The 20,405-nt window shown below is 36.5% G+C and overlaps 1 protein-coding gene across 1 annotated transcript in view; it reads left to right on the forward strand.

Moving 5' to 3' along the window:
• Positions 1–1,910: 1,910 nt before the first annotated feature.
• LOC112045149 (ubiquitin-conjugating enzyme E2 R2) overlaps positions 1,911–20,405 on the forward strand; it is a 49,772-nt gene continuing 31,277 nt past the window's right edge. The window contains exons 1-2 of the mRNA XM_024081234.2: positions 1,911–2,528; positions 6,367–6,453. Coding sequence (XP_023937002.1) covers positions 2,349–2,528; positions 6,367–6,453 — 267 coding nt within the window. The 5' untranslated portion in view covers positions 1,911–2,348. The remainder of the gene's footprint in view (positions 2,529–6,366; positions 6,454–20,405) is intronic.

A 20,405-nucleotide genomic window follows, 5' to 3' on the forward strand; every position in this document is an offset into this window, starting at 1 on the left:
CTGCATTGCGGACACCAAAGATTACAATGTATTATGCGGACACGACCTTCACCAATGAAGAATGCGTCCAAGAAGAGAGTTTATAGTTATTCGTACTAGGCATCCGTAAGACCGGATTTTACGATAGGGCTGGATTAAAGAGGTATATGGGCGAACGAAGTCGAGTGCGTCCGCTAGTTGATTAAAAAAGTGTATTAATATAATATGAATGATCGAAATCCTTTAGCTTAATGTGTTGAGCGAAGCTGTAGGTTGCACAAGGCCCGGTTTCCGATGCCTTTACATGGCAATGGTGGGCGAGCCGCTTTTGAATCACGCGCCCACGGTATGACTGCACTGCGTAATCTGAACACAGTTACCTCCAGCTTAATGCGAATTTTGAGAAGGATAGTTATATTCTCTTCCGTCATTCCATGTATTATACGAGGTGAGGTACCAATAATGCAAGTGGAAATCGAATAAAACTAACGTGACTAACTTTCGAAGTACCGCCAAGCGATTTAGCGTTCCGGTACGATGCCGTGTAGAAACCGAAAGGGGTGTGGATTTTCATCCGCCTCCTAACAAGTTAGCCCGCTTCCATCTTAGATTGCATCATCACTTACCATCAGGTGAGATTGTAGTCAAGGGCTAACTTGTAAAGAATAAAAAAAAAAACGTGAAAGCCCAGTGGAAATGACCTCTGCCTCAGATTCCTAAGGATGTGGGTTCGAATCCGGTCCGGGGCATGCACCTCTAACTTTTCAGTTGTGTGCATTTTAAGAAATTAAATATCACGTGTCTTATACGGTGAAGGAAAAACATCGTGAGGAAACCTGCATACCTGAGAATTTTCTTAATTCTCTGCGTGTGTGAAGTCTGCCAATCCGCATTGAGCCAGCGTGGTGGACTATTGGCCTAACCCCTCTCTTTCTGAGATTAGACTCGAGCTCAGCAGTGAGCCAAATATGGGTTGTTAGTGATGATAATGATGATGAATCAATAACAGCCGATGCTGGACATAGGCCTCTTGCAAGGAATCCTATGCACCATGGTCTCCAGCCGCCAGCATCCAGCGATCATATATACCCTTATTAATACATAATAGGTATCCTACCGCCATTTGTTCTGCGTCTGGCAACTTCGTTCATAACACTCCCGATGGTCCGCGCGGGCCGGGGGGCGTTAGCGATGAATGAAAACCCCACAACTAATGTACCTCACTACATCTACTTATTATCGATACAATATATTCATTAGTTGTTAGGTACATACTTATTCAATACACATCAGAATCTCAAACTACCCACTAGTCAGGGGCAAAAATCGCGACTCATTGAACCAGTAAAAGTTGGTGTCTGTCAACATCACACACATTAAGGAAGCCCCGGGATTTTCTGAAAAGTACTCTAACCGATGCATTCTGATTTATATGTGCGCCAGCTGGGCTCTCAGACCAAATGGTCCGAGGTTGGGCTGATCCGTGATCGTAGGATGAGAGTAGTTGCTAGGAGTAGTCCTAGCAAGCATGTTTACCTAGTCACCAAAGTCACTAAGTTTAAAACGTACCTACCTAACTATCATCTTATGGGTGCCACTCACCTCTAATAACCTTATGCATCGATTTGGTCGGTGGTTCATCGATCTTGTCTGATGTCGTAACTTCAGGCTGCTCCAGAAACGATAAAGATTACATTGAAAAAAAAAATTCTCAACTCAGTCATTATTTTCAAATTAAATAAAACATGTATAAAATAAACTAGTAACGCCCTCTATTGACAATAAATGAAATTAAAATATAGTATGAAACCCGCCATCTACAACATCTTGTTGTAAACAATACGCTACAAGTTTGTTTTTGATGCCAATGTGTCTACTCAAAACTAGATGGCTCTAGCAGTACAAGTTTGAAGTTTCTCATCACAGTCGATAAATGGCTGCGTGCGTCACATCGCTGCGCAATCAAGTCAAGCACGGAAATAACTAACAGCTGTTCTACAATATTCGGTCGGGCAACTCAGGTAGCAGCTGTATACAGAGCAATACGCAGCCGTTTTCCTTGGAAGTGCGATTGTTTGGACGTCGAATTGTGGCAATCTCATTGTTATAATTCGCATCGCTTTGTGAACAGTTCCAATTTTTAGTTGAAAAATCTACGCACGTTTTAGTGCTGGCGTCAGTGCGCGAATCGTGTTATTGAGTTCCTGGTGATATGTTTACCAAAATTCATACTTTGTTATTGTGATTTGAGACGAGTGGAAATGCCTCGTGAATACGTGGACCGCGAGGAGAGCCCCACAGTGTTATGTTAATAGATTCTCTAAATAGATAGCAGTTTTAATTTTGTCACTGTAGGGTAGGTGATAATAATGTCTAATACGGTGCCGACCAGTTCTGCTCTGAGGGCTCTGGCCTTAGAGTACAAAAGCTTGCAAGAGGAACCCGTGGAGGGGTTCAGAGTGAAGTTGTTGGGAGATGACAATTTGTTTGAGTGGGAAGTGGCAATTTTCGGACCCCCAGACACTCTTTACCAAGGAGGCTATTTCAAGGTAAGACAATTTTGCACTTTAGATCACAAATTACCTACATTATATTAATAATTTCAACTACACTTTGTTTCTATAGCCATTGATAACAAACTTACAAAATATTATACACAGAACAAAAGAATATAAAACACCTATTTTGGCCATCTAAAAAAACCATTATTCCTGCATAATAAGCAGTAGTTTTTATTAATTAGTAGAGATTTGTAAAGCTGTCTAAGTAATATGAAATGCTTTTCATATTTATTAAGATTCAAAATCAAATGAATGTAACTAAAACACACATAAGTATAATAGGTATATAATATATAAATAGCTAGGAATAAAATAATTATTATTAAGATTTAAAAACCTATTTTATAGGTACCTATGTAATTTGTATTGTAACTTGTAACATCACACAATATTACACACACCTAAACACATTCATTCATTTACTTACTGTATTGTTAAATGGATGCAAGATGTAACTTTTCAGTAAGTGGAAAACCTATAAAAAGATTAACAATTCACAGGGTGTGCAAGGTACTCAAACAAATTAGACATGTGAAACAATTTGCAGCCACATTTCTAATTCGCACCACAAATATTTGGAATGCCCTTCCAATGTTTGTGTTTCCTGACACTAATTTAAACACCTTCAAAGCAAGGTATCCATCTTCTAGGTAAGCATGCTACAAATTGGATCGCATTAATGCTTTCCATCATGCTTAATTGTAGTTAAGTGAAAACCTATATTGCATTAAAAATGGGAATGTTTCACAATATTGTAAGACTATATCCTTGGATGCTCTACAAAGTGAAGTTCTGTTATTGGTGACAGTCTAGTATCAGTGGGCTATCCGTTCATTTCTTCAACTACTCATATATACAGGTTGCTCAGGAGTATTTCCCATAACTTCAAGGTGTTGACGAATTCACTTATAGGAACCGAACTGCATGACTAATATTTATTTACCTTAATATACAAACTTTTTATGATTTCATACAAAGTAATTCAAATAATTCCGACTATTAATGTAACACATGCCTTTATCTATCCTTGCATTTTAAAATACTTTAAACTTGGCTACGTCATTATTATAAGGATGAGTATGTGGGACACATCTTAAGATCTATTTACCAAAAAAATATTATGTACCCCGAAAATATGAACTTTAGAACACATTTCTTGAACATTTTTATTTACTTAATTTTCAGTAAAGAATATAACCCCAGAGGTATAGGAAATATCTCAGGAGCACCCTATACAATAGATAATGGAAGGGTATTGTGGCTCAGCTAAAGAGCTATTTCTCACATAATGATTCCAATCTCCAATTTTCTTCTCTGCCCTCTGGCACGAGATGTTATTTATTCAATGTATAAATTAAGTATGTATAGATGGCATACAATACTTGGCTGAATTTCTAAATGCTTTTGGAATACATTGCATATAGTTATGGATTTTTTTTAATAAAGTACTTTTTCTAATTTCTTTCTTGATCAGTACCAACAAAGAAATTAGAAATGAAAGTAGAAAACACATGTCATTTCATAACTTATTTATTTTAAATTCTGTATGGTTTGTTTATAAAATGTTATATAAATTATATTAACCACTAGCGGACGCCCGCGACTTCGTCCGCGTGAAAGTCGTTGTAAACTTTCAACTACCCCTATCCTACCCCTACCCTTCCCCTTTCCCAACCCTACCCCTACCCTACCACTACTCTACCCCTACCCTACCCTACCCCCCTACCCTACCCTACCCTACCCCTACCCTACTCATTAAGGCTGCACTTCTTTATTTATTCCTCCCACCGCGAGTCGCGTCGAGCGCGGCAACCGTTACACAAAAATAATCCATATAACATGAATTAGTATTCACGCGCGATGGCTTAGCATATTTCTTGTATAACTTTGGTGTTTCTTTACCGATTTTTATGATTCTTTTTTTATTGAATAGGTTATAATGTTAACTTTCTTATTAGGGATGAGTGATGAGTGTTATAAACATAAGAGTAGACAAATATAATTAGAAAGCTCCGAACTGCTAAGCTATTGGGAGTTACACGTGTTATTGTGAGTCAACCATAAAAGATAGACATATATATGCTGTTGTGTTTTTATAGATAATTTTAAGGAGAACATTTCCGTCATACATGATTTCTATGTAGCTTTAACCATTAAGGCTGTACACGCGACGGAAGCTTAAAAAATTGAGTAACTTCTCCCGTTTTCTCAACATTTCTCTTCACTGCTCTGCTCCTATTGATCATAGCGTAATGAAAAGTATACTATAACCTGCCCAGGAGTATGTAGAATAATTGTACCAAGTTTCGTTAAAATCCGTCCAGTAGTTTTTGTTTCTATAAAGAACATACAGACAGACAGACAGACAGACAGACAGACAGACAGACAGACAAAAATTTTACTGATTGCATTTTTGGCATCAGTATCGATCACTAATCACCCCCTGATAGTTATTTTGGAAATATATTTCATGTACAGAATTGACCTCTCTACAGATTTATTATAAGTATAGAAGATATCTAATTGGTTAAAGCTTACTTATCAAATTTATTTTCATTAATTTAAGAACAAATTAATTATAATTATTTTTAGGTGTGAAATGACTAATGATTTATACCCTCATTTTTAATTTGTTTGATGGTAAACAGTATTCATCAAGAAAGGCTGTGGTATAGTTAACGCCTGTTTTTATTCAAAATTTAAAATAAAATCAAAATCTCCTTTTTTCAGTCAAGTACAAGTAACTACCTAATATACCTTCTGACTAACAATAAAAGTTTCACTTAACAAAAAACTGACCTTAAAGATGCATTACTCTAAAAAGCGAAAAATAACATTGTACCTACAAGTAGTGTAGTAGTCCTTTCTAATGTGGTTTGAATGTGGTGCCAAACAATAAGCTTTAAGTGCTTTGGCATAGCATGGCTGGGAAAGGGATTTTAGTTTTATTTTTAATACCTTTTGTTCTCTTAGTACACCTTTGGGACTCTTATGTTAACATTAATTTCATTACATCATGTAACAGCACAACAAACAAACAACCACACATTCCACATTCACAATATTAGTTAGGTTTACCAGGATGATAATTGTTATCATTAGCTCTCTCTCCTCTCTATAGAGAGGCCAGACAATAGTCTAGTTGTCACTTGTTTAAAAGGCTCTTAAATTGTTCATTACTCTTCTAATAGATTGAAAAAAAATATCATATTTTTTGAGACATGAATACATGAAAATTAAAATTTTTAAGTAAATATTTTTTTAAAAATAGGAGCCAATAGATGATGGCCGTGATGGTCTATATTTTATCTGTGTCATGACGTCATGTTAACTCTAAACCATATCAAAACTGAGAGAAGCAAAACATTGGACATTTTATTCCTCTAGTGACATCAAGTATCATTGTGACGTCACAAAATGGACGACAGCGTTTAAATATAAAAAAAATACATAATTTTTAAATCAATAATACAATCCATTATTTAATATAAATTAATTAATGTTGATATAAGTATTTTGGACCCCTTAATCATGTACTATATGAAAATTTATATTGTTTATATTAAATTTGATTATAAGTCAACTACCCTATTTGAAACAAGTTTACTATTGATAAAGCCTTAGTATGTGCATTGTTTAAGCCTGTAATAATCATACTATCGGATGTTAACATTATAAAAAACTGTGTTTTAAAAACAGTTTAAAACTATCAACTTCCCTACCTCCAAGGCATAAATAATATATTGAATATAATTAATATATTTAAGTTTAACCCTTGTGTGTATATTAAGTAAACTATTGTTCATAATTTTTATTTTTGTTCCAGGCACATATGAAATTCCCTCCGGACTACCCATATTCACCACCCACAATTAGGTTTCTAACTAAAGTTTGGCATCCAAATGTATATGAGGTGAGTACTTAACTTATAAGTTTAATACAAAAATATAACTTGATAATTTTACTAACTTACAAAATAATATCTTCAAAATTACCTAAATCTCAGAATTATACTCAGAATTACACAAAATTACAAAAATATAAAGCTAAAATCTCGTGATATTTATTTATACTTATAATAAAACTGTAACTGGTTCTATTATGTACATTGAAGATAATAATAATAATAATAATTTATTTGCTTAATTGTGGGTAGATAATTTCAATTGATTGTGGAAGATATTTTGATAATTTCTGTTGGAAGGCATGATACAATGGATACTGAATTCATAAATATTCTTTATTATTCTTTCTCAGTCCGTGTTTATGTTGACCGGGCATTATGCTGAAACTAGTGAATTAATTTAAATTGAAATTTGTCGTGATTTGAGACCATAGTACGAAGAATCAGAAGAGGGTGAAATAGGAGTTGAAAGTTTGTAAAGTGCTTCATATGTCAAGTTGAATTTGTAAAAATAGTATGAACTACCTGAAAAATACTAAAAATTATTCAAGATTTTTATGATTTTTTAAAGTTCTACCCATAAAGGTTTAACAAGGTTGCAGTTTTTCTAACATAAATCGTTCATGTTTTAAGTTATATTTGTGTAAAATGATTAGTGTCTATTATAAGTACTTATATAAGTAAGTGTATAAAACATGCGAAAATATTAATAGGAGAAGGTAAAATAGGGGATGAAAGCTTACAATTAATTCACGCGGCCGAAGTCGCTTGTTTTAAAATATTTTGAAGAACAAAATTGTGGTGATAACATGCAACTAATTGAGGAGAAAATATATTCAATCAATGGCATGGACAACTCCGCCGCCATTGGACGAAATTTTGTCCATTTCTCTTCTCAGTCGCATGTTAGCACTACAACTCTACATTAACAAATTGTAGGTACCTATAGTCGATATCGCTGCTTGATTATAATCTGTGAACAATTGTAAACAAACAAGTTATCTTTATTGGCGGCCCGTTTGACAACGTTGGTCTAGATAGAAAAGGAAGTTAAACACGAATGTACGTACCTACCTACGTCCTACATTTTTCATTCCTCTTTAGGGTAAACACGAACTACATATTTTATCGTACTAATATTATAAACGCGAAAGTTTGTATGGATGTTTGGATGTTTGTTACTCTTTAACTGAAGCGATTTGGCTAAAATTAGGAATGGAAATGGATTTTACTCTGAATTAACACATAGGCTACTTTTTATCCAGAAAAAATCCATGGCTTCTCGAGATTTGCGAAAACTGATGATTTTAATGATATGAATGTTTGTTACTCTTTCTTACTACTTAATCGAATTAGCTGAAATTTGGTATTGAGATATATTATAGCATTATATACAGATACTCTACGATAGCAGATACTTTTTATCCCGGAAAAATCTATGGTTCCCGAGGGATTTGTAAAAACTAAATTCCACGCGGACGAAGTCGCGGGCGTCCGCTATAATGATTCCTACTAGTTGAGCTTCCGTTTGTTGATTTCCGGCTGTCTGCAACCCGCTTGATGTCCTCGGTCCACCTAGTTGGGGGTCGACCAACACTGCGCTTTTCAGTGCGGGGTCGCCATTCCAGCACTTTGGGACCTCAACGTCCATCGGTTCTTCGAACTATGTTGCCCGTCGCCACTTCAGCTTCGCAACGCTGCTGAGCTATGTCAGTGATATTGGTTCGTTCGAAGAAGATCACAGTTTTGTGTTTGTTTTGTTTGTAATGATATTTTAGTAAGGTTTTGCGGCATTTCTTGCGATGCTCGGTAGGTACCTATACTACAGCCTTTCTTGATGAATACTGTTTACCAACAAAGAAATTAGAAATGAAGGTAGAAAACGCATGTAATTTCAGAACTTATTTATTTTGAACTATGTATGGTTTGTATAAAAAATATTACATAAAATATTTTACACATATCTAATTGTTCTAAGCATATATCTCAAATTTATTTTCATTAAGAACAAGATAATTATAATTATTATTAGATGTGAAATGACAAGTGATTTATACCCTCATTTTTAATTTGTTTGTTCGTAAAGTGGTAAAGATTGTTGGTAAAGTGTTTTTCAGATAGCATGGGTACGGCGACAGTTGAGTCTTACGACGTCTATAATACGTACTATTATCGCGAAACACGGACAACTTTCAAGAGCGAAACGAACTGTCACCTGCACCATGCTATCTGAAAACGCTTTAGGCATAGGATCGACTCCGTCTATTATAAAATTGTAATAGGTAACGTGTAGACAAGAATTCACAAGATTCATCACAATCGGATAATTGATTTAGAAGCTCACTAATGAATCACATTAAAACGGATTTTTTTACCGACCTACTAAGAGTACAGGCGTCTCTCCAGTGGGTCTGTAGCAGAGGGGGATTTGTGGCTAAAACCCACCACACTGCCGCAATGCGGATTGGCATATTTGCATTCACGATAGTAATAATTGTAATTACACATCGTTCGACATAAATAAGGTTGTAAATTTGCAATGTCCAACAAATCTGCGATCATAATTACAGTTCCATTTATATCTCGTTCGTATTTTCGACAGACAAAGGCTGTAAAATTGCAAAGACCTAAAAAACTTCGGTAAAAACGAAAAACGCTATGACAATGGCAGAAATGAATGTAAATCTTGTGTCCTTTACAAAATACGCCATAAAAGGCCAACGTTTAATAATAGCGACAGTGAATATAGGGCAGCGAAACCCAACGTTTGGTTTCCGATTTCCCAAATTTCCAACTTACCTACACCCAAGAGATTGCAAAGTTGCCTTTGAGTAATGACAGATCTTGATCACGTGACGTGTCGATAGCAAATGTCATTCCCACATTTACATTTTTCTAGTTTTCGAAGCGTTTGCGATCGTAGAAAGAGAATCGACGTGCCATTTGGCTACTGGTAGTAATTCTCGAGATTAACGTTATAAACAAACAAACTCTTCAACGTAGTTTAGATTAATCCCTATATCATAAACCCAGAAATAACTGCAAAAGAATATATTGATGACTAAAAATACCTTGTAGTGATAATCTCCCGGAATGTTTACGCATCGTCGACGTTTAATTTATTAAGTGATCTCCTATGAACACACATCAAAGCTCTCGAGATTCTTAGACCGGTGAATCATGGGTTATACTTGTGCCTGTTCCGAAACCGCTGATACACACTTTGGGGAAAATACTTACCTGTCAACGAGGTAGGTTCCGTCCTCGATAAATTATTGTTATTGGTTACTAATAATAATGTCCCGACTATATTTTCGGCAATAACAGTCAATCTCACCTCAGAGATTCACCATTATCAACCCATATTCGATTCACATGATGAGAGCAGTGATAGCCCAGTGGATATGACCTCTGCCTCCGATTCCGGAGGGTGTGGGCTCGAATCCGGTCCGGGGCATGCACCTCCAACATTTCAGTTGTGTGCATTTTAAGAAATAAAATATCACGTGTCTCAATCGGTGAAGGAAAACATCGTGAGGAGACTCGAGCTTAGCAGTGAGCCGAATATGGGTTGATGACGACGATTCGGCTCACTGCTGAGCTCGAGTCTCCTCTCAGAATGAGATTGGTTAGATAAATAGTCCACCACGCTGACCCAATGCGGATTGACAGACTTCACACAGGCAAAGAATTAAGAAAATTCTCTGGTATGCAGGTTTCCTCACGATGTTTTCCTTCACCGTTTAAGACATTAGAGGTCATATCCGCTGGGCTATCACGGCTCACCTCAGAGATTACGCAGAAGATAAGTGCACCTGTGTTTTCCGACACACATGTGCACTACAAGTGTGTCGGAAAATACTGGTGCACTTATTTTTTTACATGTTCTTTAAGGAAATGAAATTGTATGGAATGCACTATAGCTTTGCCTGTTCGTCGATGACACTCCCTTGATATGCTAGGACTGCGCGGGTATGAAGTCGTGCGCGCGGAGCATCGGGAGTGTTACGAACGAATTTGTAAAGCTATAATACCGCTGAGACCCCAAATTCAGGTTGTAAAATCAAAATACCTGATTTTTTTATCTAATCTCGAACACTGAGCCACATTATAAGTAGCCGAACTAGCTAACCGCGTTGTTAATGAGGCAGTTACTTAATAGAATAATTACTTAAAGGTCTATCTTATATATTTTATTTCAATATAAAGTATCAAACAACTATAATGGAAGATAACAGATCTCATGGACGTAATTAGTGGAAACGGTTCCTCCCCAAAGAAATGAGAAGTAGGTACAGACAAAAAATCAGTGTCATTTTTAAAGAAAATTGCTTCGGAAATAAAGAACGTCCATTTGACTTCTTCTCTCTTTTGGTTGAGATTCAGTACGAACCTCTTAAACTATAGCTTGGCAACTTCGTTCGCAACACTCCCGATGGTCCGCGCGGGCCGGGGGGCGTGTAGCGATGAATGAAAAACCCTCGACTGATGCACCTCACTTCCCCGCACGCAGGATGTCACACCCGCGCAGTCTTTACCCCCCGTCGCCCGCATATCATGGGAGTGTCATCAACGAAGTTCATCATCATCATATCAGCCGATGGACGTCCACTGCAGGACATAGGCCTTTTGTAGGGACTTCCAAACATCACGATACTGAGCCAACTGCATCCAGCGAATCCCTGCGACTCGCTTGATGTCGTCAGTCCACCTGGTGGGGGGTCGGCCAACACTGCGCTTACTAGTGCGGGGTCGCCATTCCAGCACTTTGGGACCCCAACATCCATCGGCTCTTCGCACTATGTGCCCCGCCCATTGCCACTTCAGCTTCGCAACTCGTTGAGCTATGTCGGTGACTTTGGTTCTTCTGCGGATCTCCTCATTTCTGATTCGATCACGCAGAGATACTCCTAACATAGCTCGTTCCATCGCCCGCTGTGTGACTCTGAGCCTTCTTATGAGGCCCATAGTTAGCGACCAAGTCTCGGAACCATAGGTCATCACTGGCAACACGCACTGTTCGAAGACTTTTGTCTCAACGAAGTTGCCAGAGTATAATATCATATTTACGAAAATTTAACTCATGTCTATTTTCAATGCAATAATAGTTTAGAACTTGAAATTTTTCCAACCATTACTTCAAATTTGTAGTGTTATTGTTACAACCAGTTATCAATTTTCGACGTTGGTCGGGTCGAGATTGCAACACAATTTGCGCCTTTGACACCGTGTCGTCATTTTGTCCTAGATTAGCATCTGATAGTAATGAGTAATAATAATAATAAAATCATTTATTATCTCTAAAACATAACAAAAAAATAATAAATAAATAAGTAAGCCAGTTATTCGGACTTTTTAACGAAATCTTACACTTTAGTTAATACATACAATTTACACATATAATAAAACTGGGTCGATTTCTATACATTTCTTCGCAATTCGAGATTTTACCTAAACCATTTGTAACGTTAGCGTGGCATAAAGGAAGCCAGCGACATCTAGAATCTATAGTTATAATACGACTTCTGTACATTCTGTTTAAACAGTATATTGAAGATATTTTGAGATTTTTTGTTGGGGGCATTATATAATCGATACTGAAGCTAAAAAATATAATGATTTTTTTGATTTTTTGTCTGTCTGTCTGCCTGTCTGTCCTTGTTTTTTAGTTATTCGGGCATCACGCTGAAACTATTAAATGAATTCAAATGAATCATGGCACAGTTTAAGACCATAATACGGAGAGGGTTATAGCATACTTTTTATTCCGAAAATAAAATGAGAAGGGGGTGAAACCGGGGTTGAAAGTTTATATGGAAAGTCCTTCATTTTTAGAGTTACAGTTTTAAAAATTTGTTCATAAATCATTAAAAAAAACATTTTTTTTTAAATTCAACCCATAAAGTGGTGAAATAGGGCTTGAAAGTTTAAATTGATTTCCACGCGGACGAAGTCGCGGGCGTTCGCTAGTAAATAAATAAATAAGCCTTTTATTCGGACCTTTTTAACAAAATCTTACACTATACTTTATACAACACAAAATATTACAGACATTTACATAATATATCTACATACATACATTTGAAACTATTCGTATATTTTGTTCTTATATATTTTCTGAAGGTTCATTTGCCAATTGGCAAAGGCCTCCTTCAACCTTCTCCATTCAAATCTTTTTCTGGCTACTCTCTTTAAAACATACGTTACATCTATACTAATATTATAAAGCCGAAGAGTTTGTTTGTTTGTTTGATTGAACGCGCTAATCTCAGAAGGTACTGGTGCGATTTGAAAAATTCTTTCAGTGTTAGATGGTCCATTTATCGAGGAAAGCTATAGGCTATAGATTATCCCCGTATTCCTACGGGAACGGGAACCACGCGGATAAAACCTCGCGGCGTCATAAACAAATTCATGTAGCTTAACACTATAATTAATGGATGAGTGTGTGTATCACAGACTTGCTTCTTCTATTCTGGTATTCTCGTCCTAGCACATACTCGTGTATGCGTACATCGCAGCATGTGTCAGGTAACTTTGCTTTTAAATTTAGTTCATCTAAATAACATGCGACGAAATAGATAAAATATCGTCCAATAGCGGCCGATTTGTCCCAGTCCCATTTCGTCCCAACGTAAAGAAAGAGATAGCTGAATTTTCGGATGCACCATTGGTTAAAAGGGAATGTCTATCCCCGGCCTAACCACCCGGCAATTCACATAAATGTCTAAAAATCTATATATATAAAAATGAATTGCTGTTCGTTAGTCTCGCTAAAACTCGATAACGACTTAACGGATTTATCTTATCTTGGTCTTGAAATGTTCGTGGTGTATAGGGAAGGTTTAAAAGGTGAGAAAAAATCAAATAATTTCCGGGAAAACCCTAAAAACTGCCCTTTTCTATTTCCCATACAAACGTTTTAGAGTCAAGCGGTAGGGGTAGGGTAGGGTAGGGGTATAGAAGAGTAGAGTAGGGATAGAGAATAAGTGCACTTATGTCAAAACGAAGCTTGACCGGGTCCGCTAGTTCTTGATAAATCTACTTTACTAATGAAATCATTACTGCATCGTAAAAAGTTTGCTACAACACTTAACGACATTGTTAATTTCATCTATAATTTCTCCCCAACAAGCAAAGATCGTTGACCATACAGCCTGAGTTTTAGGACATTTATTGAAGACAAATTTCCGTGATAGCCCAGTGGATATGACCGCTGCCTCCAATTCCGGAGGGTGTGGGTTCGAATCCGGTCCAGGGCATGCACCTCCAACTTTTCAGTTATGTGCATTTTATGAAATTAAATCTCTGCGTGTATGAAGTCTGCCAATCCGCATTGGGCCAGCGTGGTGGACTATTGGCCTAACCCCTCTCTTTTTGAGAGGAGACTCGAGCTCAGCAGTGAGCCGAATATGGGTTGATAATGAATTTAAGACTTATGGTTTGTTTGTTCGTTTTCTTGCTTGTTAAGCTTCTTGGTAATAAAAAAAATAATACAAATAAAATAATACAGCTTCAAATGTTACTTCGCCGCTTTGGTAACTTTTTGAACAAGAAGAGGATAAAAATGCAGTTTTCTTGAATAAACATACATTACAGTACATTACAGTACATTATATTATCATCTCCATAGACTTATATACGGGGGTATACCTGGGTTACCTGGGCTGGTGAGCATTTCCTTCGTCTTATAATCTTCACGAGATTAACTCAACGATGACGAAGAATATGGGAAATGCTTGTACAAAGCAATGCAGTTAGACAGCGGCTTCTGTCTACTTTTAGAATCTTTGAGATATTGAGGCATTAAAATTAATTTATTCACACTAGGAAACAATGAAAATCCAAGCAAAAAGTTATTCCGCAACGGATGTGCCGTTAGTTTTGTGAAGACCAATCCGTATAACGCGATGAGACAGGTCATCAAACTAAGCATGAATCACGCGGTGACACGAACCGTTGCTACAGGGGAAATGCAAAGATTTTCTATACTGTAGATATGTTACGTGCCTACAAAATCACCGCAAAAGGTGATCCGAATTTAGCTACTCTACTGAGCGCACAATGCACGTTATACATATAGGTTTAGATAGTTTTTACACTTCCTGAACACACAACTCGACTTTGTAGACTATTATTGAAGAATATTTAGGTACTAGCTGACGTCGCGCGATTACACGCGTGGTTACCGTTCCGGAATACGGAGATAATATATAATATAGCCTATAGCCTTCCTCGATAAGTGAGCTATCTGACACTGAAAGAATTTTTCAAATCGGACCAGTAGTTCCTGAGATTAGCGCGTTCAAGCAAACAAACAAACTCTTCAGCTTCATATATTAGTATAGATATTCAGGTACTGGCTGACGCCGCGCGGTTACACCTGCGTGGTTTCCGTTCCCGTAAGAATACGGAGATAATTCATAGCCTTCCTCGATATCTAACACTGAAAGAATTTTTCAAATCGGACTAGTAGTTCCTGAGATTAGCGCGTTCAAGCAAACAAACAAACAAACTCTTCAGCTTTGTAATATTAGTATAGATTATTTGTTTAAATAACTTTCGTTCAATGTGATTAAATGAAATTAAAACAATTAGCCCCCATTCAATCAATCAATTCGCACGAGCGCTTTTTTAACGGACGTTAAAAAAGCAAGTAGAAAAGTAAAGAGACTCAAGTAGAATAAATGCATTCCCAAGTATATGTTCACACGTCAGCGTTTAAAAACGCGACGCTTTTCTTCGAGCTGTGTTGCATTTTCAATTTTGGGCGTTGGAAATAGACCTTCATTTAACTTCATACTATATTTGAAAGCTTAAACGCGTTAAAAAAACGCTCGTGCTTTGAGGGTTTAGCCACTTTTGTCCGCCTCAGTATCGACGCGCTAGTGACATATCTAATAGCATAAAATCTTTAGGAAAATGCAACAAATATTGGACAGAAATATCGCATGTTATAATGGCGGAACCACAGAATAGATAAATAATAGTAGCGGAACTTTGAGGTTGTGTAATCTTTGACGTTTTGCTCGTTGGTTGAAGTATGGTTATGGTTAATCACATTACCTGCATCCGGGAGTTCGTGATATGTGACCAAACAAACCAGTACCAAAAAAACCAGTGGCATGCAATAGGTTTTACTTAGGGGTATATAAAAAGGGTATGCTCTGTGTACAATTTGTTCACAGAGCATACTCTTTTTTATATTCTTTACAAGTTAGTATATTATTTTAATTTAATTTTAAGTTCAATTTGTTTGTAAGTATATTATTTTTCCTCCATCCAAAATTTAATGTTAAATTATGTTAAGGAAAATATTGATACCTACTACTTAGTATAATTATACTGTTGGGATTTATCGGCGTAAAAAGTTCTTAGAACAGTTTTACATAACACATTTATATCCATAAGTACCTAATTCCAGAAAAATATTTTAATAAATCTCTACATATTCAAGATGCGTTAGTATATAATAAACCTAAAGATTGATAACGCCATACCATACCGTAACCGTCATAAACAAGGTTTAAAATAAAATTCGGAAATGCCCTAATGACAATCACAATCCATCTAGGTAGAAAGTTCTCATTAATACAAATTAATGAAGCCTAAACACAAGGTAATTAATGTAAATCGTTGAGGAGTTCCCTCATCTGTATTTTAGCTCTATCATTAGATCGATTAAAAACCTTAATTAAATTGTAGTGCTTAAAAATACTCAATAATAAAATTTACGAACACATTACGTACGGACGACTAATGTGTTCGTAATTTTTTTTATTTGATTTTTTCAAAGTTCCTCTCGATTTCTCCAGGTTTCCATCACCAGATTCTGACATGATGAATATGGGACCACATGGGGACACCCTTTAAAACAACAAAAAATATTTTTCAAATCGGTCTTAAAATAATCGATGTACATTGAATGAAAATACCAGTCCACTTGAGAACCTCCTCCTTTTTGAAGTCGGTTAATAAAATCCGTTCACTACGATCCGTACGATTTGGATCAGTGGACGCACTTGAATGACTTTCTATACAAAGAACACTAAAACCCTGCCATAAAGTTGACTTACTCACTACTACTTAAAGTTCTTTTTATTTTGAAGAAAATTGAGGTTTATATCTTAATCCATGTTTATAAATACGGCGGTAAACGTAGTACGTTCCGTCCAGGATACAATGGTTGAACGACCTTTAACTTGTGACGGTGATTACTAACCAACATTCAAACCTACCAACGAATTTACAAGCGTGTGAATCACGAAGTCAACGAACTAGTCTCAATCAAGTTTAAAATCACAGTTACATATATTGTGATGTATACAATTTGCATAATGATATGCGTTAATTGAATCGTGATATATTTTATTGGGTTACCTCAATTCTGTTGTTTTGTTCACGAAACTGTGTTTACTGATGTTGGAAAATTTTCAATTCCTTCTAAGTGCTTGTTGTGTTGTAATGTATACCAGCATATTGTTATTTACTGTACCCGGAAAATTTCCTATTACTTTAGAATAGTAGAAGCCATACTCGAGGAATACTGTTTACTAACAAACAAATTAGAAATGAAGGTAGAAAACGCATGTCATTTCATAACTTATTTATTTTAAACTAGCGGACGCCCGCGACTTCGTCCCCGTGAAACTCGATGTAAACATTCAACTACCCCTACCCAATCCCTACCCTACCCATACCCTACCCTACCCTTACCCTACCTATATACTAAATAATTTTTCTGGTTAATTTTTTTACACCTTGTGTCCGAAAAACCCAAATATCTTACGGAACCCTATTTTTTTCCAAAATGAAATTTAGCCTATGTTACTTGTGGATAATGGTGAAAGTAATTTCGAATGGTGAAATAATTTTTAAAATCGGTCCAGTAGTTTTTGACCCTATTCATTACAAACAAACAAACATACAAACAAAGTTTAACCTCTTTATAATATTGCATTGCTTATTTATAAAATTTTATTGAAAATATATTAACTATATCTAATTGTAGTGAGCTTCGTTATCAACCCATATTCGGCTCACTGCAGAGCTCAAGTCTCCTCTAAGAATGAGAGGGGTTAGGCCAATAGTCCACCACGCTGGCCCAATGCCGATTGGGCCAGCGTACTTCACACACCCAGGTATGCAAGTTTCCTCACAAAGTTTACCTTCACCGTTTGTGACACGTGATATTTAAATCAAATTTATTTTCATTAATTAACTTAATTAAATTAACTCAAGAACAACTTAATTATATTATTTATTATTAGGTGTTAAATTACTAGCAATTTATACTCTCATTTTTAATTTGTTTGTTGGTATACAGTACACATCCAGTAGGGCTGTAGTATAGGTTCAATTGTGTTTTGAACCCATTGAAATATGCACACAAAATCTGATCCAAATGGGTCCAGCCGTTTAGGAGGTGACAAAAACATGCACAAAAAGCAAGTGACCACTTGACCGGTAAAGTTTTTTTATAATGACTAGGTTCGTTAAAACAAAATGGTTTAAAATTGTGAAAAGAAAAACAGCTTTTAACGAAACGTACTCGTATGTGGTGACTCTATGCGGATAGCGGTTAAATCGTTATAATATTGAAAAGGTTGCCAAAATATGACGTAACAACACACGATTCGTTTCTGCCCTTTATTAAATGGCATAGGAACAACATACTAAGACTATATTTGCGATTATCTTAAAGTGTATCATCGCATAACTTCCGGTGAAATAAAAATTTAACGCTTCCTGTTGAATAACAAAAATAATGTGATGTGGTATATTATCATCATCATTATCAACCCATTTTCGGCTCACTGCAGAGCTCGAGTCTCCTCTCAGGGTTGGGCCAATAGTCAACCACGCTGGCCCAACGCGGATTGGCAGACTTCACACACGTAGAGGATTAAGAAAATTCTCATGTAAGCGCAGGTTTCCTCATGATGTTTTTCTTTCACCGTTCGAGACACGTGATATTTAATTTCCTAAAATGCACATAACTGAAAAGTGCATGCCCCGGACCGGATTCTCTCCGAATCGAAGGCAGAGGTCATCCACAAGGCTATCAAGTCTTATTTTCTTAGTTATCGGTATTATTATTTCACTGTCTGTTATTTTGTTTAACCCCACTATTAACTACTTACTACGTGGCATCGATTGTTATACTAAGCGCTGAAGACTTTAAATTAAATATATGTTTGCAAGGTACTCGTAATAGGTGACAAATATCATCAGAATTAATCTGAGACATTCTAAAAGGTTTAAATGAAAAAAATCAGCTCCTCGACGGGCACGAAACTCTTGTGCCTCTCACTTTTAAGGTCAGCGCACACGGCTTGCATAAGAAAACTCAACGAAGTCTACATTTCTCAGGTGGCAAAGAATTAAAAACAGTTTATATTTCCGGGCTTGTCGAAAATTACGCTCGAGTTTTTCTTGAGACAATTTCAGCAACTAAATCATCTTCTATGCTAATATTAGTGAACGCTCGCGTCTTCGTCCGTTCTTAGACCTCCTTAATCCGGCCCTCTCGCTAAATCCGTTCTTAGCGGACCTCTACTATCTATAAACTACCTCCCTGCGTTGCAGGGGTAATCTCTGGATCTCATAATTATCAACCCATATTCGGCTCACTGAGCTCGAGTTTCCTCTTAAAATGAGAGGGGTTAGGCCAATTGTCCAGTACGCTGGCCCAATGCGGATCGGCAGGATATTCTCACGGGAACAGGAACTACACTGATAAAACCACGGGGCTACGACTAGTAATATTCTATTGAAATAAAGTTTGTTAGATTGTACGAAGTAGTCATTGGATTTACTGAACCGATTTTGAAATTTCTTTTACCAATAGAAAACCACTTTATTTGTGAGTGTCATAGGCTATATTTTATAACCATATTCTCACAGGAACGGGAACTACACGGATAAAACCGCGGAGCGTCTGCTAGTAAAGAATACGTCGTACATCTTATTATCCTCGAACATTGGCACTATGGCCTTGGGGGTAATTAACCTTAATCACGACGTGATGTCTGAAGTCTCTCTGAACTTGTGCTACATTCACACGTTTCTTTAAATAGCTCCAGAAGTCGCTTTCGTCTCAGCACTGCTGCGCGTGCCAAATATTTCAATCGCATTCAATTCTTTGTACACAACGCGGTTGAGATTTTTATTGCTCTGCAACGCATCGTAGTATGCTAATAATGCGCAGTGCTTCCTCTATTTCTTACTAGCGGACGCCCCGTGGTTTCGTCTGCATAGTTCCCGTTGTCGTGGGAATACGGGGATAAAATATAGGATGATAATGTAGCTTTTCGTTGGTGCAAAATAAATTTAAATCGGTTTCGTATTTTAGCCGTGAAACCGGAACAAACAGACTCACTTTTGCATCCTACGAGTAGGTACTTCCCATCCTACTAATGTAAACGCATAAGTTTGTATGGATATTTCTGTTTATCGCAAAAACTACTGAATGGATTTGTCTAACATTTGGAATGGATAGGCTATTTTTTATCCCGGAAAAATCCATTGCATGGGATTTGTGAAAGCTAAATTTCACCCGTAGGTACGAAGTCTATACTAATAAACTAATAAAATCTAATTTTATAAACAAACCATACTTAATTTAAAATAAATAAGTTATGAAATGACATGCGTTTCCTACCTTCATTTCGAATTTCTTTATTGGTAAACAGTACTCATCAAGAAATGCTGTAGTATAGTTTATAGCAATGGATTTAACTAGGGAGTTTATAATATAATTAAGTATGGATTTTATATATATTTCACGTCCTTCATATTAAATAGTATTGATACATAGTACAAGTACTGATTGAGAAGACGTTCAGTTCATTTTTAACCGAGTTCCAAAAAGGAGGAGGTTCTACGTTTGGCTGTATGTATATTTTTTTTTCATGTATGTCCAGCGATATTTCCGACATTTATGAACCGATTTTGAAATA

Source organism: Bicyclus anynana, chromosome 20 (assembly GCF_947172395.1).
Source record: "Bicyclus anynana chromosome 20, ilBicAnyn1.1, whole genome shotgun sequence".
In the NCBI taxonomy this organism is placed as follows: Eukaryota; Metazoa; Arthropoda; class Insecta; order Lepidoptera; family Nymphalidae; genus Bicyclus; species Bicyclus anynana.